The sequence below is a fragment of the Silene latifolia genome, chromosome 10 (genome assembly GCF_048544455.1).
Source record: "Silene latifolia isolate original U9 population chromosome 10, ASM4854445v1, whole genome shotgun sequence".
Lineage (NCBI taxonomy): Eukaryota > Viridiplantae > Streptophyta > Magnoliopsida > Caryophyllales > Caryophyllaceae > Silene > Silene latifolia.
In genome coordinates, this window is record NC_133535.1 from 21,646,833 (window position 1) to 21,673,511 (window position 26,679).

The window sequence follows — 26,679 nt, forward strand, 5'->3', positions numbered from 1 at the left end:
AGTTTGTGGTCTATATGGCGAGGAACGATGATGCTTGATTTTGTACTTGGCTAGCAATTGCTCAGTCTCAGCTTGGAAATGTGATCCATTGTCACTAATGATCTCGTGTGGGCAACCGTATCGACAGATGATGTTGTTTTGTACCCATTTGGTGAAATAATCAATTGCCACTAAGATGAAACAGTGACCTCCGGTTACGGCTGGAGTGATTTTTCCGATGATATCAATTCCCCAAGCAGAAAATGGCCATGGAGATGTCATTGTGTAGAGCAGTGAAGGAGGGATATGTTGTACATTCCCGAAGATTTGGCAATTGTGGCAATGTCTTACATATTTGATGCAATCGGATTCCATTGTGGTCCAATAATACCCCAAACGCGTGATTTTATTTGCCATCATGGGTCCACTCATATGAGGACCGCATTCTCCATCATGGACTTCTTCCATCACTTTCCGTGCCTGTGAATAATCAAGGCAACGTAGGATTACACCAAGAGGTGTCCTTTTGTATAACTCTCCTTGCATGAGAACGTATTGAGAGGCTAGTAAGCGTATAACACGTTGTCCCCTTTTGTCCATATCCGGTGGATAAGTGTCGTTGAGCTTGAAGTTTAGGATTGCTTGGAACCAAGGTTCCTCTGTGATTTCCTCTTCATCGGTGATTTGGTGCACATAAGCTGGCTCCGATCGTCGTTCGATGCATAAAGGCATTTCTACCATGCTATCCGGCATGTTAATCAAAGATGCGAGTTTTGCAAGAGCATCTGCAAATTGATTTTCTTCTCGAGGTAGATGTAGGTAAGTCACTTGATCGAAGAATTGGGCAACTTGGTCTATTCTGGCTTGATAAGGTGCCAAGCTTTTGCTTCGGATTTTCCAAGATCCCGTGATTTGGTTGATGATCAGAGATGAATCCCCATGTACTCGAAGATTCTTGATGCCTAAACTTACTGCCGCTTGCAATCCAATGAGACAAGCTTCAGATTCTCATAGGCGTTATTTGTCACCTCGAAGTCGAGTTTGACAGAGATTGGTGTATGCTCGCCTTCAGGAGAAATGAGCAACACTCCTATTCCAAATCCTCTTAAGTTTGATGCTCCATCAAAATAAAGGTCCCAGGAGTCTACATCGGTTTAGAGTATATCCTCGTCCGGAAACGACCAGGTGTCTATCGTTTGTGTATCATTGATGGGATTTTCTGCGAAGAACTCGGCAACGGCACGCCCTTTTATAACTTTCAGAGGTATGCATTTGAGGTCGAACTCTGAGAGCATCAAAGTCCATCTTGCTAGGCGTCCATTGAGGACGGGTTTCTCGAAGAGGTATTTGACATGATCCATTTTGGAGTATATTTTAACGGAGTAGCTAAGCATGTTATGGCGTAGCTTCTTTGTTGCCCACACAAGAGCGAGGCATGTCTTTTCGAGTGGTGTGTATTTGCACTCGTACTCCAAGAACTTCTTACTAAGGTAGTAGATAGCTCTTTCTTCTTTTTCTACGGTTTGAGCTAGCATGACGCCCATGGCTGTTTCGGTTACTGTGAGATATAAACCAAGAGGTTGATCTCGTTGAGGTGGCATGAGCACTGGTGGCTTGGCTAGTATCTCCTTGATTCGGTCAAATGCCTTTTGACAGTCATCATCCCACATGGTGTGATCTGTTTTCTTGAGCTTTTTGAAGATAGGTTCACAGATCATGGTGAGTTTCGATATGAATCGACTTATGTATTGCACCTTGCCTAGGAATCCTCTAACTTCCTTTTCCGTTTGAGGTTGCGGCATTTTTATTAGAGCTTTGATTTTGGAAGGGTCTATTTCTATTCCTCGTTGGCTAACGACGTATCCCAGGAGTTTACCAGATGTTACTCCGAATGCGCATTTCTGAGGATTGAGCCTCATGTTGTATTTTCGTAGCCTTGAGAAGAATTTGCGAAGGTTCACAATGTGCCCCTCTCTGTCCTTGGACTTGACAATCATGTCGTCTACGTATACCTCAACTTCTTTATGGATCATGTCATGTAAGAGTGTAGTTACAGTGCGTTGATATGTAGCTCCGGCGTTAATTAATCCAAACGGCATAACCGTGTAGCAATAGGTTCCCCACTGAGTGACGAAGGCGGTTTTATGCATATCTTCTATGGCCATCTTGATTTGGTTATATCCTGCGTATCCATCCATGAAGGACAATAGTGCGTGATCTGCCGTATTGTCCACCAATATGTCGATATGTGGTAGAGGAAAGTCATCTTTAGGACTTGCTTTGTTTAAGTCTCTAAAATCAACACAAACACGGATTCTCCCATCCTTTTTGGGTACGGGCACTATGTTAGCTACCCAGTCAGAGTACTCGGAAATTTTGATGAACCCGGCTTTGAATTGCTTATCGACTTCTTCCTTGATCTTAAGAGCCCATTCTGTCCTCATCCGACGAAGCTTCTGTTTTACGGGTTTGAAACCTGGTTTGATTGGGATTCTATGCTCTGCAATATCCCAGTCGATTCCTGGCATGTCTTTGTAGGACCAAGCGAAAACGTCTTTGAATTCGTGTAGGAGGTCTATGAAACTGGCCCTTTCAGTAGAGCTCAAGGTCGTTCCTATCCTAAGTTCTTGGGGTTCTAGTTCGGTTCCTACATTGATGGGTTCAGTGTTCTCTATTACTGGTCCCCCTTCCCTCTCTTGTAGTATTTCTTTGGCTATATAGGGAGGTATCTCGGTCGAGTCTGGGTCTGGGTCATCCTCAGTATCATCATAAACAGAATTGCATTCAAGATAACACAAAGAGTAAGCAGAACCTGGTTTATTCATATTAAAGTTTAAGAAAAGTTGAAACAAAGAAGCCATCTGATATGTAGTCAGTGGCGGTAAAGGGACAGTTGTTGGGACATTTCCCGAACTACTGTTACTACTTGATGCTAAGCTAGGAGACACAAAGGGAATGGGGATGACGACAGGAGGCGACTCTCTAGGAACTTCTCTAGGCTCTGACTCTGACTCCGACTCTGACTTTGACTCGAATTCATCGTCTTCTGGTTCTCCTTTGAACATCTCTCCTTCTCCAGTGGTGAGCTTGAAGAGCCTTCTTTGATTGTTTGTCCACTTGATTGATTTTCTCCATCCTTTCTGCTGGTTGGTGTTGGTTTATGTGATTAACGCGGTAGGGTTGAAGTGATCGTCTTGAAGTATCATGGTAATGATCTCATCCTGCGCGGCTCTTATAAATCGATCTTCTCCAAATAGTAGACTAACAGCTTGTTCGTCTAAGCAAGGTGCTTGACGAGTCTTGACGGTAGGAACCGTTTCTGGAGGAATGAAGTAGCAATCGTGAAAGATCTCGATTCCGGCTAGCTTCCTTTCGAGATAGTGCCAAGGGTCGGGAAATCCGTGAAAGAGTTCCTGACTTCCTTCCCTAACGAAGTATCCATTTAGGGTAGGGAGATAGAGTCGCATTTGGATTCCTACATTCTTACGGCTTTGAACTTGAGCGAGCATCTTGAGAACCTTTTCTTTAGTGGGTTTGTATCCTAATCCAAGTGGTATTATTTTCGAGTTGCCTTCTTTGTAGGGTGCAAAGGTGTTTCTTCGGATAGGATTCAAAGGCATTCCCGGGAAGTATCCCTGGAATTTGAGTATGTGGTTGACAACCAAGTTGGAGTAGGGATTGAAGTATAAGGGTGCCAACTCACTTTCTATTACATTTATGCTATGGAAGCCCCCAAGTTCATATACTGGATCCGCAAGGACTTTATTACTCGATCTCTTTTCGATTATTGCTTTGATGGGTGACGAAGTGATCGTCACCACTTTACCATTCAGTGGGATTTTGATTTTCTGGTGGAGGGTGGATGTTACCGCTTTGGAAGCGTGAATCCAAGGTCTTCCCAGAAGTATGTTAAAGGATGCCTCAATGTCCACTATTTGGACGTTAACCTTTCGCTCAATCGGCCCTGTGGCTATGGTTAGGTTAACAAGTCCTACTACTTTTCGTCGTGTACCATCATATGCGCGAACACCTTGATTGGTAGGGGTCCAATCTGACTCTTTCATGCCCAATTTGTATGCCGTTTTCAAGGGTATGACGTTGACTGCGGAGCCATCATCTACCAAAGTCATTGGCACATTCTTCTTTAAGCAAATGACAATGATATAAAGAGCCAAGTTATGGCTAGCACCAAAGGGTGGCAAGTCTTCATCTGAGAAAGTAATAGGATTACTTAGCTTCGGTGATTCTTGGAAGACCAAGTTGACTACATCATCAGGCGTGGAGTTATGTGCCACATTTAGTTTGGCCAAGGCTTGCAGTAAAGCTTGGCGATGTGGGAATGAGCTCGCTACTAGTTGCCAGACTGAAAGATCAGCCTTTGTCTTCTGTAATTGCTTTAGCAAATGGTCAGTAGAGTCATCTTCATTATCGTTTGGTGTGACGATGTTGGTTGGACCATTTTGAGAAGTGCTTTGATATGGACTCCCCGAACGAGTAAGGTGGTCCACATCTTGATCTTCACCATTTTGGACTATTTCTTTGACTAGGTGGTGTTCAATGAGATACTCATCTTCATCGTTATCGGCCCATACTTCATTGATGTTAGCAAGCTCCCTCATTCTCATGATATCAGCCTCCAATTGGATAATTTGGTCGATTAGCTCATCAACCATGGCTACTACTTCTTGCATGGTGGCATTTTGAGAGAAAGTTAGTGGCGCACGTTCTTTAGGTGTTGCATTGGGATCACGTAGGGTTGCCACTACACTCTCTAGTTCCATAACTTGCCTATTCACACTTCTTGCCCATGTGATGAAATCGATGATGGTTGGGGAAATGGTGGAGTATTTCCCTTCGTTCTCTATTGCATGAATTTCATCTTCGAGTGAAGAAATGAGGTGTGAGAAATCTATGGTAGATTCTTCACTTGTAATCACTAGAATTCCAAGAGGATTCTGAGTGTTGTTAGGCTTACCTCCCGGCGGTATTGGTAGGCGACCGTCTTCAATCATGTCTTGAAGCACATTTTTCAGTTTGTAGCATTTTTCTGTGTCATGTCCCTTACCTCTATGATACTCGCAGTAGGCATTCTCGTCCTAGAACTTGGATTTCTTTTCTGGTTCGGGTGTAGGTCCTATGAGTTGAAGCTTGCCTTGTTTCATCAACCTTTTTAGAGCATTGGAATATGTGTCCCCAAGATTTATGAATTTTCTTGGTGGGGTGCTCTTCTTAGATGGCTCGAGGAGGTTAACTTCATCAGTTTTGCTAGTAGAGCCGTAAGAACGACTTGTTGAGCCTTGATATCCTCGACCTACCGTTTTGGACAAGAGTCCTTTACGGATGTCATCCTCGATCCTTGTTCCTAGTACGGTTAAGTCTTTGAAGGTATTGATGTTTTGGTACCTCAAATGACTTGCATAGATGGGTTTTAGATTGTCCACAAATTTCTCCACGAGGGTAGCTTCATCTGGACGTTCAACAAGTTGGGTACTAGTCTTCCTCCACCTACTTAGGAAGTCGGTGAAACCTTCTTTGTCATTTTGGGTAAGAACCTCTAAGGTGCGCATGTTGACTTGGATTTCAGCATTATCCGCGTAATGTTTGGCAAATTCAATTGCGGCATCGTCCCAGGTAGCGATTTTCTTATGCTCTAAAGAATAGAACCATTGTCTTGGGATGGTGTCAAGAGATGAAGGAAAGATCCTTAAGAACAGCTCGGGTTTAATGCCTTTGATAGACATGTAATCCTTGAAGGCACGGATATGGTTCAAAGGGTTTTCGTGCCCCTTGAATTTAGGGATATCCGTCATGTTGAAGTTAGTTGGCAACTTGGAGCTCACGGCTTCATATTTGCGATTATTTTCCCTATAAATGTCATCCCCTTTGAGATACATCAATTGTTCCTCCAAATATTGAAGTCGTTTCTCAGCTGCAGTCATACCTACGGGAGGGTTTTCTTCCCCAAAGTTGTTCACAAAGTCATCAGATACTTCACTTTTTCGAGGAAGCAACCTCGTTTCTACGGTATATATTCGGCCTTCGATTGTGTCGAGGCGATCATACACTTGGTCTTGAGTGACTTGGAGACGAGCTAGCGTGGCTAGGATTTGATCATTACCATTCTGGGGTTAATCGACAACGAATAAAAACACGATCGACCATTCTAGCACACTATACTAAGAAAACGTTTTGACTTGTGAAGTGGGAGTGTGCCACTTGTGTCAAGTGAGTTTTGAAGAAAGGACAGAATTTGAAAATGTTGGTCCTAGTCAACTGTAGTGTAGTTGTAGGAGTGGACTCGAAGTGGGATTTTGAAATGGGCCTAGGCCCGAAATTTGACTCGAGAATTGGACAGAGTTTCGACTTGTTTTGCACTAATATTGGGCTTTTTCGAAATTTTTACATTTTGAAGAAGATTTTGATTTTTTTACAAAAAATCGTCATGGTTTAGAAATGGTGATCACATATAGTACAAGCAAATATACAGGCATTATAACGGGATGCTGAGTGCATTTAGAAGGGTTTTGGTTTAAAGGGTGGGTTGCCATACCAAACAATCAAACCCGAAGTTTGTGGAGAGGCTCGTACCAAACAAGAGTAAGGCCGATTCCTAGTCCATTCCCTCAAGTAGTGAAAGTGCTTGATACAAACAAGAGTAAGTACCATGGTATGGATGACGTCAATCGCTATCCATCCTTGGGCACAAATAAGAATGAGGACCGTTTAGACGGGACGATTGGTCGAATGGGTTGGGTTGGGCCTAGGAAGGCCGAATAAACGATCTAGGAAGACCGAGTTATGAAAAACCGACAATTGTCTTGTACAAATTATTCTCTAACCTTGTTCAAGTTTCACCCTTTTGGCTACACGTAAGTGTATTATCCCCAGTGGAGTCGCCAAACTGTGGACGCGGGCCACGGGGGCGCTTGGGACAAGCGTTTGCATTTGTGGAGTCGCCACCAATTTATTGTGGAAAATTGGAAACCGTTCGAATACCTCGTGCCATGTCAAGACACAAAGTAATGACATGAACACCAAGAACTCGTTACCCTTAGCATTCTATGTCTAGAATGACTCTCGTGGATGCCAATGAACACGGATGTTCGCAGAGATCTGGAGTAAGGGGTGAGGGTACGTATTAGGAAGCTCTTTTGATCGAACACCTAATCCCGCCCGCCTCGATAGCGGGCTCTACTAATGATTAGGGAAGTTATTTATACTCGATATATTGTCGATTATATGCATGCAATGCAACATCCAACGTTTTAATCCTAACATGTGAGAATTAGACTAAGTCGGTGAAACACGTAGTTTAACATACAATTGGGTCGAAGTGGAATTTAAGTTGATTACATGTGAAAACATACAAGCAATGCGATAAAAGAAATACAATGAAAAAAAATACAATGAATGAAAATTACAATAATTACATCGGATTTATTGATTTATGTCGAAAATACATTTAAAATGGATGATTTTAGAAAAGAAAGAATAAATAAATTAACGAACAGATTATGAGTGATAATACGAATAATAGTTAATTAAACACGTAATTAATAAACTAGGTCAAAGCAGAAAACGGAAGTTCAGAGACAGAAATCAACCGGGAACAGGCGCAGCAGAGCTGCGTCCCTTGGAAGAGGCGCAGCAGTTGCTGCGTCTGTTCCTAGGTTGAGTTCTGGCTGTGAAGTCAGAACTGCATATCGTTTAATGTTAATTGGTGATTTTAATGCTTGATTATCGATATTTGACTCGGATGGAAGTGATTAACATATTATTTACATATGAACGAGGTCATAAAAACGATAAAACATGGGTAAAACAAATAGAACGAATTATTTACAAGATTAATGAGGATTAATTAATGAATATAAACAAACTAAACAAAATTAATTATGTTAAACAAGATATTAATGATGAGTTAATGATGACAACGATGATAACAGATGAAATATATCAAAAGTGAATTTCAGAGATTCAATATGGATGAATCGAACCTCTAAAACCCGAATTGATTTTAATGACGAAAATCCGCAAATATGAATTATAAGGGATTTAAGTCGGGATTTAATGACGGATTAATTAATGATGAATGATTTACATGTTAAAATTGTAGGAAATATCGGTATACTTCATCAAGACATTCGGATTATAACGAAATTATAATAATGAAATAACTAGTCATAAACGAATTTGCATAAACAAAAGTATGGAGATTAGAATCAACCTTTGGTCCTAGCAATTTGGCCTAAGAACAAATATCGAGATCGATATTCTCCTAATCGTTGCACCCAAAATGCTTTGAGATATGCCTCTCTTCTTTGCTAGAATAGATCCCTAATTTCTAATGATTTTAGGGTTTTTTGTGATGTGAGAATTAGGTCAAAAAGAAGTAAAGAAATGATCCTCTCCTTTTCTCCTTATAACCTTCCAAGAGGAGTCCAAAGAGGGGGAAGATATTTTCTTTCTTTTTTTCCTCTATTTCGGTTTTACCAACCACCAAAAATAAGGAGAAAATCTTCTTATTTTTGGTTGTTCTCAAAATGTATAAAATGTGTATTATTTATCAATTGTCATTTATGTCGTTCCGTATTAATAAGTCCACACACAACAGTTTGTAGTCGATTTATTAATACCGGCCTGTCATCATTTATTATGACAATTTCGTATAATATATACATTAACTATAAATATCTCATATTTATAATTTGCTTATTAAATATAACCGCTTACGTTTAATTACGAATTAACATCTTAATTCGTTTAAGCTAACATTATATACATTAATTAAATATAACAGTTTATATTCAATTTACGAATTAACAATTAATTCGTCTCAGCTAATATTATTTAATTGTATTAAATAATCGTCTCATCATCACATTGACTAACTTTTTAGTCAAATACATGGACTAACCTTTTAGTCATATAAGGCATCAATGTGATTATATTTTCATACAATCACGTCTCTCAAACACATCCTTTAGGTGTGACTTTTAGGGACCAGTTGATCACCGCCATCAGTATGATAATAACGTCAAACTTCTAGCAAGCCAACCGTTATTAATAAACGTTAATCAACGGATAAAATACTAAGTATACCCTTGTGAACCTATAAGAGATTTATATACGTTATTACACTAACTGTGGAGGACACAAGCTCCAACAAAAATTATCATACAAATTATTATATCGATGAAACAATTAACGATTGAAATAAGAAAACGAAAGCAATAATACGAACAAAAGACGAAGAAAGAAGAAAGGAAGCAGGAACTGCGGCAGCCTCACGAAGAGGCGCAGCAGGTGCTGCGTCCCTTCGAAGAGGCGCAGCAGTTGCTGCGTCCTTTCTCGACGGTTGTCTTCTGATAATCCGTAAAAAGGGTTTTAAAATAAGGTTTTACAAATCGGTTTTAAACATACTTTCGACATAAATCCACTACTACAGATACAGGCTATAACAACGGTTAAAAACCGTTGTTATATAAAAAAGCGGACGTTGTTAAAGCGTCCGTTGTAAAAGGTTTTAACAACGGTTGGTTTTCTTAAGGAACCCGTTGTTAAAACTATTAACAACGGTTTTAAGTATAAAAACCCGTTGTGGAAAGTGTGACTCAATTTTGGTGGGAAAGTTATAACAACGGTTGTAATATACATAACCGTTGTTATAACTAAAGACAACGGGTTGTTTCTCAATAACCGTTGTTGTTTGTTTTTAAAAAATAAAAAAAAATTAAATTAAATATTACTAGATGCATGCATAATTACGGCCCGTTATAATTCCGATGCATGCATTATTACTGCCATCCCTGTGCATATGAATGGACAATATGGAATGAGAAGGGTTATAATAAGATTTGAAGCAGCAGAGAGAGATATGATGATGATTATGGCACAACTTCCTAAACATATATTAATTAAAAAAACAACTCAAACCACACATTACTTAGTATAAATACATGCATTATCTCAACCACCATTCCATTATCTCACTATCTCCAAACCCTAACTGCTAAAACAAACTCCAAACCCTAATTAATCTTTCAAACAAACTCCAAACTTCATCAACAAAATGAATGATATCATCCTTAAGACTCTTACTATGATCGAGAACAACAACAGTTTCATCCGCCGGTTGCTCCACATTGAGGACAGTTTCAGGAGCTACCTTGTGGATGCTCGATCCGCACTCAAGGACGCCAAAAAAGATGGCTTGACAGAGCAGCAGTTGTTGCAGCTATATGACGATATAGCAACTGCTGAACGGAACCTCCAAATAGCTAAAGAGGAGAGGACGGATATCATAGAAGAGAATAAGACTCTCTATGAAAATATAAGAATTGCATTTTTATTAATGTAATTCTTTTTTTAATTTATGTATTTATATATATATATATTAATTAATTAATTAATTAAGTTTATCATGCATTCATCTCTATCATCTTGCTTCTTCTTTGTTTTATTTTATTTAATTTGTTTTACTAGCTAATTAAGCGAATAATACTTAGAGAAATAACATAATGATCGATAAAAACACATACATGCAAATGAAATAATTAGAAAAAGAAAATAATGACGATGAAAGACGATGAAACCAACAGTGACGGCGAGATTTACCTGATAATTAGAGAAACTAAGAGACGATGAAACCAACAGTGACGATGAGAAAGAGAGAAAGAGACGATGAGAAAGTGTGTGTTTGTGTTTGTGTTTGTGTTTGTCTGTGTTTGTGTTAAGGTTTGTGTTTTGTGGATGTAGCTGATCTGTGTTTGTGTGGTTTATAGTATGGAAAGTATTGACAACGGTTGTTAAACAAAAACCGTTGTTAAAACGTTTTAACAACGGTTGTAAAACAAAAACCGTTGTTAAAAAGTTTTAACAACGGGTTTAAAAAATAACCGTTGTGATTACTTTTCACTAACTTTGTGCCAATTTTCCGCCAAATTATTAACAACGGTTGTGCATGTTTGACCCGTTGTTAAAACTTATAACAACGGTTATATAACCATAACCGTTGTAATTAATTTTAGTAAAATTCGCGCCATCACTACAAAATAAACGCTGAAAACTGACGGAAAAAAACCGTCACTACGGCCTCTTTTCCGTCAGGAATCGCCATTCCTGACGGTTTTTCCGTCAGGATTAAAGCGTCACTACAGATGGTCACAGAAAACAGATATCTGACGGTATTTCCGTCAGAATTTCCACTCCTGACGGTTATTCCGTCATAATGTCACATTTGGGGTGACTAGGCAAGTCAACAAAATGTTGACCAATCCTGACGGAAAAACCTGAAGGAAATGTAGATCTATATACATACTAACATACTCATATATGTTAAATTAATTTGTCATAAAATTAAATATGGATTTTATGCATGCAAACAAATGATAAAATAGAGGAGAAATCATGTTCTTACATTGGTGATTTCGATTTAATGGGCACAAGAGAGATCACCTTTCTCTCTTGTTCTTGAGCTTTCCCTTATGGATGAACCAAGATCCAAGTGTAGGATCTCTCCCTAAGCTTTATACCCAAGGCTTTCTCTTAATTCAAATTAATATTATAAGTACTAGTATAATATTAATCTAGTAGAAAATTGACCCAAAAATATTATAAACACTTAAATATTTCGGTATTATGGAGGGAGAAGAAGAGAGCTTTTTATCTCTCTAGAAATCTTATTTTTTGGATTAGTTGAAGAATGAATGAATTATTGCACACTTGAGGTAATGTGTTAATCAAAAATCTAAGGCAAAACCCTTGCCTTTCCCTTGGTAAAACCGGGTAGGAGGGAAGAGGAGGGAAGAAGACTCACCCAATGCATGCCCTTGTTTGCCTTTTTAATGCAAACTAGGGTTGCATGCCTACTCTTATTAGTAATCATTATGTTTACAAATCATAATATAAACACAATATTAAGCCTAATACTCCTCCATTTTCGGCACTTTAGTTAATATGGATTCCATATTATTTTTGTCAATTGTCAATATGTCACATGTCACATGTCACATAAATTTGTTATGTATTTTTAAAATATTAAAAATCAACGTATTAATAAAAATACGTCACATACAAAAATCGACTTAGTAATTTCATAATTACTTGTGCCAAAATATTTTACCAATTTATAAATCACAACAGATTGCATTTATAAAAAATTCATTCAATTCCGATTGTTTCTTTAAACAATAATTTCATCCGAGTAATGAAACAATTCGATTACTCAGACCGTATCTCATTTAATCACATTTCAATATGATACGTAAATTTTGCTTCCAAAATCGTCCGTCAATTTTCAAGTAATTTAATTAACTCGTAACGTTATACGATTAATTAAATAATCAATTAAGAGTGTTGCCCTATAGGTATGACCTAGGGGTCAAACTCGATCACCACCGTCACACACGACAAATGTCAAACTCTAGTCGACCAATCATTACCGATATATGTTGACCAGTTGACAGTAACAATATTACTTCCCAATTGTATTCTATATAATGAGACTTAAACATGTGATCATCATGATCAACAGTCGTGATCGCATTATTGTCGGAGGACACATATTCCAACAATCTCCCACTTGTCCTCGACAAGTGTGCGTTACCAATTCTCTTGTCCTATTACTATCTCCCACTCAATGCAAGGTGTCTTTCAGGTCGTACTTGCAAGTGATCATATCGAGAGTGGTTTCCTCGATCTGGAGAATAACTGATTGACCGGATTTATCCACTCTGGATACCTTCCGAGCGTGGCCACGCATTTCCAGTTCATTACTCCTCGAGTGGCCCTGAGATATTGTTATAACCCTGACTAGGGGTGGACAATTCCTATCGCACTCATTCCCTTCGACTAGCCACAACCATCTTAACCCAAAATATGCCCATTTGACCCCATTTACGAAGGTCGTAGTAACACAAATCAAAGTTAATCTGAAACTGTGCCATCTTAGGTGAATAGTCTTTAGTCAAAAGAATCGACTCATTTGAATACTATAGTAGCTCTCGCCACGACCAGGCTATATAAATTTGCCAGAACTCTATAAGCGGTCATCAGGCCCGACAAAATGTTCCTAACAGTCTGCCTATGTGATCGACTAGTCATCTCACATGACTCTATGGCATTTGAACTTGCCATCAATCGCATCACACTCTAGTCACTTCGAGACGTCACCTCATATAAGTGACTATGGGCAAATACTATGTTAATCCGTGTTCACTTTAACGAGGTTCAATTGTCTTCACAACCCGTTTGGATGTAACAAAGTATAAGGTGAGTTAATAATAACTCAAACGACAAATGTCGACATCACACTCGGGTAGTCAATATCATATTACAACCTTGTGATGTATATCGTAAGTGTAAACACTTATTGATTGCAATAGAAGTTTAACATACCATGTGTCCATGTGTTCAAACTTCTTATACTTGCATCTTCCTTTACATTCATGTTCTCTATCATAGCATGAATCTTACCAAGTACATATCAAGGTTCCCTACCTTGGTGTCGGTTCTTTATCTTGAAAGAACTTCCTTGTTGATTATCACATAACGAACGAATTTGTGGTGAATGATATAACTTGTACTGATTAAGTACTCATCCACACACAATGCACTAGGTATATGTTTTGTAGAATCTTGCAACAATTGTCAAGATGATTAGCCTAGCACTTCTAACAAGTCCTAGCTTATTAGGAAAGATTAGTTTTAAGCAACTTCTTGTTCAACTAAGTGTCTTTCCACAATTTCTTATTTCTCTTTCTAGCTCGAAAGTTTTAGGATTCTCATAAATCCTTACATGTGCTCGGATTTCATTTATATGTGCAACCTCTTGTCACATAATAGAGTATTCCGTCAAACACCGAAATGGCTCATCGGATTCTACTTGAGAATTCATGACGTTTCTATTATGGCTTGCCAATCAATCATCATGCTCTTATGCATATGATTCATATTTGGACATGTGCATGATTATTCTAATGGCGGAAACATTAGTAACTAATAATCATGAGATCAACCGTTCTTAGGTTCTATGAATGACCATGACTGCTAATGGTAATTCCATTTTCATTCATATGAATAACCTATATGTAAGTTGATGTGATGTGTATCTCTCAATACTAATCCAACATCCCTTGATGTAATTGGATTCATCATAGTCCATTTTCATCCAGAATTGAAAACTCAAATCTTCCTTTATGAAGGAAGGTATTAGCTCGTCATTCTTCAATGAGTGATGAGTTATAACCCTTTTTCAAGATGATTGCTCCCACTAAATTCCATGTCTTCACATGATAATTGCCTAACTCCCACTCAATTCTACATGTTTCGAAATTGACTTCTCAATCGGAACCTTTTAAAGAATTGAAATATAAATTGCATTTGCCAAGTTATTAAGATAGAATCATATATGTTCCCATCATATCCCTTCAAAATACGTATTTTGAAGTGGTCTCATCTTAACCTTATTAAAAGATTTTAATCTCTAACTCACACATTTCATAATGATGTGTAGCAATGTCATTATTCAAATATAAATAATATTTAGAATACGTCCTTCGAAATACCCTTTCGGAAGGAGGATTAACCATTTCATTTTCACAATGAGGTTAAGAAGTGACATTTGCTTGGTTAGTGCTTAACTTAGCTTTTGAAGATATCGGTATATCAGTTCTTGCAATCTCAAGTCATAAATCTCGTATATATTAAATATACTAGAATGTAACTAGGATTTATTTAGGCTCTTAAGTAAATCTCGGTTGAAACTATAGGTCAAAATTTTATCACAAAATAGTCTAAACTTAGTCAAAACTCTTATTAAGACTTTACATTAGTCATTTCTTCCAAAACTTTCTTTTGGTGTCCTCACGTAGTTATCTTAAGAATATAGACTTTCGATTACTTCACGTGGTCTCTTTAGTCATATAGAACTTGCTAGAGACCATAGATCTTATCCATTGGGTATACTATTTAAATAGACATACCTCTATGCAAATCATTCTTCCCTTGCGTAGATCTCATTTACACAAGTACACAAGTTTAATCTCCCCTTGTGTGTTGTGTCCTCATTTTTCTCCCACTCTATCTTTAGAATAAATACGCTAGAGATTCAAAGATAGCCTATGAGACACAAATAATGATTTTTGAAGTATAAGGAGAACTACCTCATAGGTTGACTAATAATTTTAGATTTTGTATGTTTACTTGGTGATTGACATTCCTTTAAGAGAGTTCATAGACTCAATTTACTTTATAAATGATCATACACAAGCCTTAAGCATGTGAACATATAATGAAACCCGTCATTATATTTGTCTATTAGATCACTTTAAGTTATATGTTTCTAAGAACAAGCATTTAAACATGAATTTTAGAACAAAAGGATAAAATGATAAAACGGGTGACTTGGGTTGCAAACCAAGTCACCATTATCCAAAATACAAACCATTATCCAAAATACCTTTCCATGTCGAACACGGAAACTTAAGGTTCTAAAATCCAAAACATAATTTAAAATAAGACAATGAAAAGCAAAGCTCCATAAAAGCTATCCCTAGCTTCTTGATGGTTTCTCATGCTTGCTTTTCCTTTCCCTTGTCTTTGCTTGGTGGAGGCCCTATTTACAATAAAAAGGGAGATACATTATCACAACTTTGCATCATTATACCATAGTTGAATTAGAAACATAAAAGAAGGATAGTCATTTACCTACTGGAGTAATTCTTCCAGCTTTGATATCACCAAGGTATTTGGAACAATTTCTTTTCCAATGTCTCATACGATTACAATAATGGCATTTGTCAAGAGGACTCTTCTTGATCTTAGAAGTGCTAGCTTCATTAGGCTTAGCTTTGGTGAATGTGGGAGCTTGCTTCTTGCCCTTTCTCCCATTCTTCTTGAACTTCCCCTTACTCTTAGTGCTTATGTTAAGCACATCCTTGGGAGGGTTCACATTTAACCCCATGTCCCTCTCGGCTTGCACAAGTAACTTATGCAATTCTTCGAGAGACACATCCTTGTCTTGCATGTTGAAATTCACCCGGAATTGCACATATGCCTTGACTTTGGACAAGGAGTGTAGAGTCCTATCTACGATGAGTTCTTTGGGGATTTCAACCTTTTGAATTTTCAAGGTCTCGACAAGCTCCATGAGTTTGAGCACATGAGGGCTAACCTTTTGGCCCTCTTTGAAGTCGAGATCAAAGAATGCCGCGGCCGCCTCATATTGGATGATCCGCGGAGTTTGTGAAAACATGGTCACAAGTTTGGAGTAAATCTCATTAGCATTGCCCATTTTAAAGGCTCTCTTTTGGAGGTCCGCCTCCATCGCAAATATCAAGACATTTTTCATTGCGGCGGACTCCTTTTGGTAAGCCTCATATGCTTCCCTAGTGGCCACGGTGGACCTAGTGGAGGGTTCGGGTGGAGAGGCCTCGGTAAGGTAACGAAGCTTGTCGTCACCTTCGGCGGCTAATTTGAGTTGGGCATCCCAATCGGAGAAATTTGACCCATTCTTTTCAAGTTTACATCGATCCATAAAGGATCGGAGCCATGACGAACTAGCGAGAGGTGTGTCGTTAGGAGTTGGTGTTGGTGTTGCCATTTGTTATGAAAAAGAAGTGGTCTACAAAACAAAATATAAGGAGTAAACAAATGTCGTTTTAATAATACTCGTAAAAAGTATGAATTAAACAAGTTTTATGCATTTTTATAGTGACCTCTACCCAACTAGATAAATGATTCCAAGACCCAAATTCATATCAACTTAGGCACGGGGTAGCCGATGAAACCTTTATCAATATAACTCGGTGGATTAACCTTTTAATCGATTCTACTTTTAGAACTCTTGGTCGATAAAATTACTCTAATGTTTATCTATAGCCCAAAACACATCAACAAGGGCACGTGGTAGCCGATGAAACCCTTATCAATTACTTTTGTTGAGTTCAATCCAAATTTCGAATAAATGTGTCCATTATCCAAACCCACATTAACTTAGGCACGGGGTAGCCGATGAAACCCTCATCAATATGAATTCGGTGGATAGACATTTATCACCCACTTCCCCTACGTAACAAGGTTTGTACCCCGGGGTAGCCGAGTGCACTCCCTCGCGAAATAGGTTTTCATGGTTTCTACTATTTGGTAAGGCTATGTCTCAATTAATTGTTTTAGCGAGAGGTCATGTCAATTTATTATCTATCACGTTTTAAGTGAACTAAAGCGGTGAACTACGATAATTCTAATTGACACGGTCGATAAACTCGATAAAATGACAATGCATGTTTAGTTATGGCGATTTAGCAATGCATGTGACATAAGATAAATGCAAGCATAAAAGTAAATAAATCCTAGTATGGCCTTTCCTAAAATAGAAAAACTATTTAACTATTACATTTCGGAAACCAACTCCAATGGTCCCTTGAACTTCGGTTGTGGCACGCATCTCGAGGTAACACCGTCTTTATGTATCGACATTCTTGAAGAAATCCGTCTTTGGGAACTCCGGAATGAATAAAATTACATAAAAATTACATAATTTCCTATTATACATTTGTAACTAAAATAAAATAAATCTATTAAATTACAAAACGGTGATACGAGATCACAATAAAATTACAACCGAATCGATATTCCCATACATTTCGGGAAATACCAATTAAAATCTAAGGCCATACTAAGTAAAATTACATAATTCAAAATTACATAAATAAAAATTATGACAATCATAAAGAAAAATGCAGCATTATAATATGTATGAACATGCTCCATTTTATGCTAAATCGCCTTTAATTAGCCAATATCGTATATTACTCGGTTTTTACGGATTTGCGTGATTTCAACATTTTATAATCACAAAAATTACATAAATTCATATTTATGCACTAGTTAATTACCCTAACCACTTAGGACTCAAAATTTAGTCTTCACTAATAAATTGACCATAATTAACTTAAAATTCTAAAATTGTTCATTAATAGTCCAAAATTACAAAAATAAGCTATTAATCTTAAAATAAATCACAAAACTTCAAATAAATTCAAAATTTGAAATTTAAACTCATGAACATTCTGGAAAAATACCATGACACTCATAATGTTCAAAATCTTAGGTTAAAAATTTTGAAATTTTCCGGAAAAACAATGTTGCGTTTTATCGATTTTAACTAAAATAATCATAAAACATGAGAAAAAATTATATTCATTAACTTTTCAATTTTAGATCTGAAAAATGATAATAAAATGCAACATTTGATGTTTTTCCTAAGTCATAGATTATGTTTTATTAATTTTTCACTAATAATGTCACTATTTATGCTATTTTTCTTCAAAAATCCATAAATCATGCAAAAAGACTTCTTTATAGCCAATTATTTTACACACATCTTGTAAAATTTCATGTGACAACATATTAAATTTCTATGACCAGATTCGAAATTTAACTCATATTAACCTATTTTTCACCTAAATCCGAATTTAATAATGAAAAATCCATTTTTCGAGCATAACAAGTCCAAAAATTATGAAAATTTACAGGTTATCTCAAAATGATATATGTGACAACATATCCAAAAATCACTGGTAAATTCGAAGTATAGCTAATTTTAGACCGAAAATGATATTTTTACTCATAAAATCATATTTAAATGTCATTATTGTATAATATGAACAATAAAAAATCCGTAAAATTAACCAAAATATCCTAAAACATTTTAGGACCTGAAATATTAACATGCATGGATGAATTTCGTGATATATCATAATAACACAAAATATACAAGTTTTATATGTTATTCTTTATAACTCGGAAAAACTTTTAACCGATTTGCATGCAAAAACCGTGGCTCTGATACCAATTGAAGGAAATGTAGATCAATATACATACTAACATACTCATATATGTTAAATTAATTTGTCATAAAATTAAATATGGATTTTATGCATGCAAACAAATGATAAAATAGAGGAGAAATCATGTTCTTACATTGGTGATTCCGATTTAATGGGCACAAGAGAGATCACCTTTCTCTCTTGTTCTTGAGCTTTCCCTTATGGATGAACCAAGATCCAAGTGTAGGATCTCTCCCTAAGCTTTATACCCAAGGCTTTCTCTTAATTCAAATTAATATTATAAGTACTAGTATAATATTAATCTAGTAGAAAATTGACCCAAAAATATTATAAACACTTAAATATTTCGGTATTATGGAGGGAGAAGAAGAGAGCTTTTTATCTCTCAAGAAATCTTATTTTTTGGATTAGTTGAAGAATGAATGAATTATTGCACACTTGAGGTAATGTGTTAATCAAAAATCTAAGGCAAAACTCTTGCCTTTCCCTTGGTAAAACCGGGTAGGAGGGAAGAGGAGGGAAGAAGACTCACCCAATGCATGCCCTTGTTTGCCTTTTTAATGCAAACTAGGGTTGCATGCCTACTCTTATTAGTAATCATTATGTTTACAAATCATAATATAAACACAATATTAAGCCTAATACTCCTCCATTTTCGGCACTTTAGTTAATATGGATTCCATATTATTTTTGTCAATTGTCAATATGTCACATGTCACATGTCACATAAATTTGTTATGTATTTTTAACATATTAAAAATCAACGTATTAATAAAAATACGTCACATACAAAAATCGACTTAGTAATTTCATAATTACTTGTGCCAAAATATTTTACCAATTTATAAATCACAACAGATTGCATTTATAAAAAATTCATTCAATTCCGATTGTTTCTTTAAACAATAATTTCATCCGAGTAATGAAACAATTCGATTACTCAGACCATATCTCATTTAATCACATTTCAATATGATACGTAAATTTTACTTCCAAAATCGTCCGTCAATTTTCAAGTAATTTAATTAACTCGTAACGTTATACGATTAATTAAATAATCAATTAAGAGTGTTACCCTATAGGTATGACCTAGGGGGTCAACTGATCACCACCGTCACACGACAGTAATGTCAAACTCTAGTCAGCCAATCATTACCGATATATGTTGACCGATTGATGAATAATATTACTTCCCAATTGTATTCTATATAATGAGACTTAAACATGTGATCATCATGATCAACAGTCGTGATCGCATTATTGTCGGAGGACACATATTCCAACAAAACCGTCAGTACAGAGCCAAAACTGACGGAATTGCCGTCACATAAGTCAAGAAATTGTTTGACTTCACTGACGGATTTTCCGTCAGGATTGGCCTACTACTGACGGTTATTCCGTCAGGACTGGTCAACATTTTGTTGTTTTATGTGACGGTATTTCCGTCAGGACTTATTTGGGCAGTTGCTGAAAACAGCAGCTTGCTGCCCAGCCACAATACGGATTTTGCATTGTGTTTACGCACCAAACCTGCAAAAACCAAATACGACCGTCGTCCGCCAAGCGGGAATCCATTATCATGTCGACCGCATGAGCGGGAATCAAGAGTAGACAACGAAAGCATCGAAAGAAAACCAAACACGATTGGAAGACCGAAGTAATTACATAAAAGCTAAAGGTCAAATTTTTATATGTCTCATAAAATAATGTCTTTTACATACCAACTAAACTAGTAAAATCCATAATCATAAGTGTCCTAAGGTAGCCTTAACTAAACTGCCAACATAAGAACATAGACGACGGTACTAATAATTACCTAGAGGCTCAATAAAGTCATTACCAAAGCCATGCCCGCCATCCTCATTGTCTTCTCTACGGAAAGGGCGGGCGAAACCGGAGTGACACGTCTGTCGTGTACCTGTAAAAAATAAACTAACTAAACTAACTATATAGCTAGGGAAGTCAGGTCGATCTCCTCAGGGAGGCAAGATATCTGTAGAAGTCCGTCTATTTGGTCACAAATGGGGGGGTTGTTTGAATTGGTTTCTAAACTACGAAGTTTTAAAGGAAGAGAAATAAAGAGCAAGAGCAGTAAAGGCAAGAAATAAGTTTAAACTATCAGATAGAGAGAGACATGTCAGGATTTCGGTTCACTACGGTAGTCCAGTGACTCAGCTGTAAATGACTCAGACGAATTAATGCGAGACGGATACGGGAAAGGTCCTTTCGGTCCACTTTCTATCCTAAAATACCACTAACTTAACTTTCATTCTCGTCAGGGTATTCTACTGTTCATAGCAGGCCTATTTAGTCCAATCTTTCGATCTAGGATTAATTTTAGCCAGATTAAAGAGGTGACTCATGAGTGTGCACTCAACTAAGTCGATAAATACAATTAAATTGCTATGGTGACAGAATCCCACAATTAATTCATCTAATTCATTCACTACATCGTCACATTCCTACCGCAGATCCCCTAATCCCAACATGAAAGGGGTTTAGCTACTCATGTCGCTAATTAAACTAACAACAAATGAATTTTCAGCATTAAACATTATGAAATAACAAATAATATGCATAAAAGTAAATTAGGGCAGAAGAATAAATGTAATGAAACGAAGAATTAAAGCAAACAAAAGATTAATTATTATTAAGAGAAGAGAAAGGAATTACAATCAAGCGAATCCGGCGTAAAGAACACAAAATCCGAGTGAAAACAATCCGAGAACAAGGTTACAGTGAAGAAGAATGAAGTACGCAGTAAAGTTCTTAACCGTAGGAAAATTTGATAAATGAAAGATAGATAAAAGATGCCTATTAACCTAGTTAACGTAGGTTTAAATAGGAAAAGTAAATAAGTTTTGCGAAATAAACAATAACACGGGCTAATTAAAGCCCAAAATAGCGAAACCACTCGATCGAGTGGATTAAAACCACTCGATCGAGCAAAACCTCAACAGCATCTACTCGATCGAGTAGAAAGTTGGTCGATCGAGTAACCCATCTTTCTGCAACTTAAGGATCGAGTAGAATTCTACTCGATCGACCATCCTGGGACGCAAAAACCACTCGATCGAGTGGTAAAACTGCTCGATCGAGTTCTTTGACTTCAAATCAGCTCAAGTCCGCGCCCGAATGCCTCGTAAACCGTGCCAACACGCTTTCCAACGCAGTATCTCACTCTGGAAAATCCCGTCTCCTCTAAATGCATGCAAAAGGGACGAAAAAGAGTACGATTCCACTACTTTCGCGTCCATTTCTACAAAATGGACAAAACGAACCAAAGTAGCCAATTAGGGGCAAAATACCATAAAAACAGTATAAAAATGCATAGAAATACGTGCTGAAATAGGCTAAAAAGACTATATATTAGGCACGTATCAAATCTCCCCAAACCGAACCTTTACTCGCCCTCGAGTAAAACTCAAAACACAAACTAATGGAACGGAATTGATAACTCAGAGCTAGCTTAACTTGTCTACTTGAACCAATTTAATGCAACAAAGACTAACAGTTATAGCTAAGCAGTCAATACGCAAACGAGTTATAAGCTGTTTAGAAATATAGCCAACCTATCGACCTTGCAAAACCAACAAAATCGGACTCTCTCGTGGTCACTCTTCTCTCATGAAGCAAAGGGTGAATGTTATATGTAAAAGAGAGAAGAAAAGACAGTCACTCACTTAACTGCGACCTACATAACATGCATGCAACAAAAATGAAAGACAATTCAAGTACTAATGCACACACTCCAACCAATAATGTCCGTCACAGCCGAGGGCTTACAAATGATATGGGAATAGTGAGGTTCAGGTGAGAAAGGGCAAAACATGTTATGGAAATGTGGAGGTAAAAGCGTCAAGCTAGTTCCTAACAGGGCCATAATAAACCATCCGAATCTCAACTGACTGAAAAACTAAATACAAGTGCCCCTCATTTGGCACACAACTCACTAAACTCAAACACAATCTCCTCAAAAATATGGAATAAGAATGGAGGAGTCAGATGGTCACAAAATTCCCTTTTTTAATACCGTCTGAATGAACTAACTGAAACAAATCAACTTTTTTTTTTCAACCTTTTTTTTCTTTTTCTCACGTTTCCAGCTTTTTTTTTTTCATTTTTCATTTTTTTTTCTTTTTCTTCTTTCCTTTCTTTCACGTCTTTTTTTTTTCTCCTTCCTCAATTTTCCAACAACTCCATACAAACGAGATACGAGCCAAACTGCAGATGGAAACTCATACCACAAAAGACATACTAACTAGCTTGACTAGGCAGGCTTAGTTTTGGATGTAGCTAATGGGTCAAAAAGGCAAGTTTTGGCTTATGTGGAGCTAAATGGGTGAAAAATATAAGGAAAGGGAAATTTGCAAGCACCTCCCTGCATGTGACACCAACCGCAAACCCGAATATGTGCATTTGACGAGAAATTGAATGTCATAAAAGTGCAAAAGAGACGAACATGCTATGCAAGGAGTACTACTCTCAATTCCTAATGAACTGGTCATGAATGTCACCAGTTATGGGCTCTAAAACTCAGAATTTATCAAGTAGTTTGCCAATTTATAGGTCAAGTCTAAACAGTCGGCTATATTTGAACAGAAACTCGTAGACTATGCGTATGACAAAGCTAATAACTATCAAAAGAAGTGCAAGGCTCAAGTAAAATGACAAGTTATAGTGCATTATCATCATGGAAATCTACCGTTCTGACTCAACCTATATGCAAAAATAAACGTGAATATTTTTGGATTTTTTGAAATTATTCTAATTTTTTGGATTTTTGATTTTTATGAAAATAAACAACAATGCAAGCTGAAAAATAAACGTGAATGCAAAAACAAATGCAAATGCAGACTCAAAAGGATGCAATACCCTCCCCAAACCAAAACGGACAACGCCCTCGTTGTCCTCCAGCATACACCAGCAGATATATACATGGGAACGGGAATATACAACCGATAAATAAATAAAAACAATAAAAGAAAAGGAGACAAAATAAAAGAGTAAGAGATACATACAAAATACGAACTTCCCCAAACCAGCCAGAAAACTGGGGAAGTGAGTAGTCCAGTAGCTACTCGTCGTCGTCGCCGCCGTCACTGTCACGGATGTCCTCCACCCTGAACTCCGGATCTCTCTCCTCCTCTCTCCTCCTCTGCTCCTCAGCACGAGCTCTCTCCACAGCCACCTCAGGGTCCTCGTCCTTCTCCTCGTCAGCAGACTCCGGGTACCCCCCGGCGGGGTACTGGTAGAAGGAAGGGTTTGGCCAACCCTATGGTATCGGACGGTGTCGCCGCAAGTGGTACTCGTACAGAGGGTGTAAAGCAAGAGTCGTGTCCCTCTCCATACGAGCCTGACGCTCTGCGATCTCAAGCAACAAACCGTAAACGGCGCCCCCTTGGTCCATGACCGCGGGCGCCACAAAGGGAAGAGGTGGTACGTAAGTAGTGGGAGTAGGGGTCGGGATGGGAGTAGCCGTGGAAGGCTGGGTACTCCCTGAAGGTGTGGACCCCTCTCCGGTCTCAAGGCGCCGCTTCTTGGCGGCGGGTGCAGCTGGAGTAGGTCGGAGTGGAAGGAGAAGGTTAGGCAGTGGTGGCAGACGGGCACCCCTAGCAACAGTGGGCAAGGGCTCTAGACGGGGGAGAGTGTCACAGGATAAGTCAACAGACAAGGAGCCGTCAATCTTCCATGTCTGGTGGTCTGGGGTCAGCCAATGCTGAGAAAGCATGGCATCCAGACTCAATAGCCTCTCTCCCTCGAGGTACTGCAAGTCACGAGGCCAAACGGGGAAGAAGGAATGGGCAAGAATGGTGGCTATACCACCGCAAGCAATAGTTCCCGTCTCCTTCAGCCCCTGGCTCTGAAGGTACTGGGCGGTCAAGTAAGCTATGTTGAGGGTAAAAGGACCCTCGCAGTCAATGTTTAGGTAACCGCCCAGGATGGAGAGCTCGGTGTTTGTCATGTTGTTCGGCTCCTTTCGGCCGAAAATAGTGCTCCCCATCAGTCTAAGGAAACAACGGACAGGGGGAAGGTGGACCTGATGGAGCTTTCGCTCCCTAAAAGTGGTCTGGGCCAGGCACCGCCAAAGCTGACGGTGGACCTTCCTAGGGGCAGCAGTCTCGCCCGTAGAGGTAAGGCCAAGTAACCTACCAAACTCCCCTAAGATCATCGGAAAAGTCCGGTTAAATAACCGGAAGAAAACTGAAGAACTAGTGGGGTCAGCCTCGTGTGCCCCTGAGGAGAAGGTAAAGGAGCTGAGAAACTCAAGGCTCAGCTCCAGAAAGGTATGGCCGCTCATAGTGATGAGTTCGGCCATCCCCGTGCCCCGTAGTAAATCACAAACCGACTCGTAAATGCCGAGTCTCACAAGCGCCGATTTCTCTAGAAATCGGGAAGGTACAAACACGCAGCGCAGCAGGTTATAAAACTTCTTACGATGTAAAGCGTTAACAAAAAGTACCTGCGGATAGTCTGGGTGAGGGTCGAGGGAAGTGTCCCCTCGAACTGTGACCGTGCCAGAAGTAGAAGGAGCAGCAGCTGTAGAAGTGCTAGGAGCGGAAGAAGTAGAGGTAACTGGAGCTGGTGTAGCTCGGGACTATCTACGACCCCGGCCTCTGGAACTCAAAGCAGAAGCCCGTGCAGCGACGGTGTGAGGAACCAGGGCTGCTCTAAAGGCAGCTGCAACTGCTGGCGAGTCCACCACAGGTGTAAAAGTAGCGGCTGGTGTAGGAGTAGTGGCTGCTGTGGCCACCACTGAAGAGAAACTAGCAGCAGTGCTAGCAATAGTGGTGACCGTAGAGGAAGTGGCAGCCTGAACTGAGCTAGCAGCAGAGCTAGCTGGAGCAAAAACTGTACCTGCAGCTGAAACTAGGAACACTGGGGCTGCGGTAGTCACTAAAGTGGAGACAGTGGCAACAGCAGAGGCCACTGTCTCAGACAGAGACGGACTAGAGGATGAACTAGTAGAGGGTAAAGAGCTAGAATCCATCCTGTATACAAAGGGTAAGGGGTATGATAAGAAACATCGGCTAATAGTGGCTAAAATCAGCACGAAAAACCAGCAGAAACAACATGTGAAACCCCTACCAGTCGAAAATTTCAACTTACAGCACACAATTTCCAACAATTCCTCAGAAATTTCGAATTACAGCGTGTAAACAGCGGTAGGGAACGGGATAGCAGGTAATGACAGCAACAATTAACAACAACTGAGGTTAATTAAATCATGGCAGCATATAACCCGTCTGACAGTCGAAAAGTTCGACTAAAACAACCCTAATCGCGAAAATCTCGCGCAAAATTCGAATTGATCATGCAACAACAACGAGGAATGCGGATATATCATCAAGTAAGACAATTAAGGGCAAATAGAGACAATTAAGGTCGAAAAAATCGATCAACAATGGATATTCAAACCCTAATTTCAATTTTACCTCATAAAATTCAAAATAATCGAAATTAAAATGCAAAGAGGGTGTAGAAATCACTTACTTGATGGGAATGAACCTACAATATGCAATTAATCTTCAAAGAACAATCAAAACAAGCGATTTTTCGAGCTCAAAACCGCAAACCCTAACCCGCGTTAAAAACCGTGAAAAAGAGCACAAATTAAAAGGAAATTAGGGGGCTTTGAAAGATTAATAAGCAGGCAACAGATTGTAGGTGGCGGATTTGGAGATTGGGCAAGAAAAAAGGGGATTTGGGGTGAGTTTGATCGCAAATATGGAGGAGATGACAAAAATAGGGGATAAATGAAATAGAAATGAGAACAAAAGAGTTTAAGTTAGAAAAACTCCCTGCGTCCTTTTGCATTTACTCGATCGAGTGGTTTTAAACTGCTCGA

At 38.5% G+C, this 26,679-nt stretch overlaps 1 protein-coding gene across 1 annotated transcript in view; it reads right to left on the reverse strand.

The window, feature by feature from the left end:
* LOC141607262 (uncharacterized) overlaps positions 1-25,821 on the reverse strand; it is a 39,720-nt gene extending 13,899 nt beyond the window's left edge. Inside the window, exon 1 of the mRNA XM_074426620.1 lies at positions 25,689-25,821. Within this exon, the coding sequence (XP_074282721.1) occupies positions 25,689-25,821 (133 nt within the window). The remainder of the gene's footprint in view (positions 1-25,688) is intronic.
* Between the last annotated feature and the right edge of the window lie 858 nt (positions 25,822-26,679).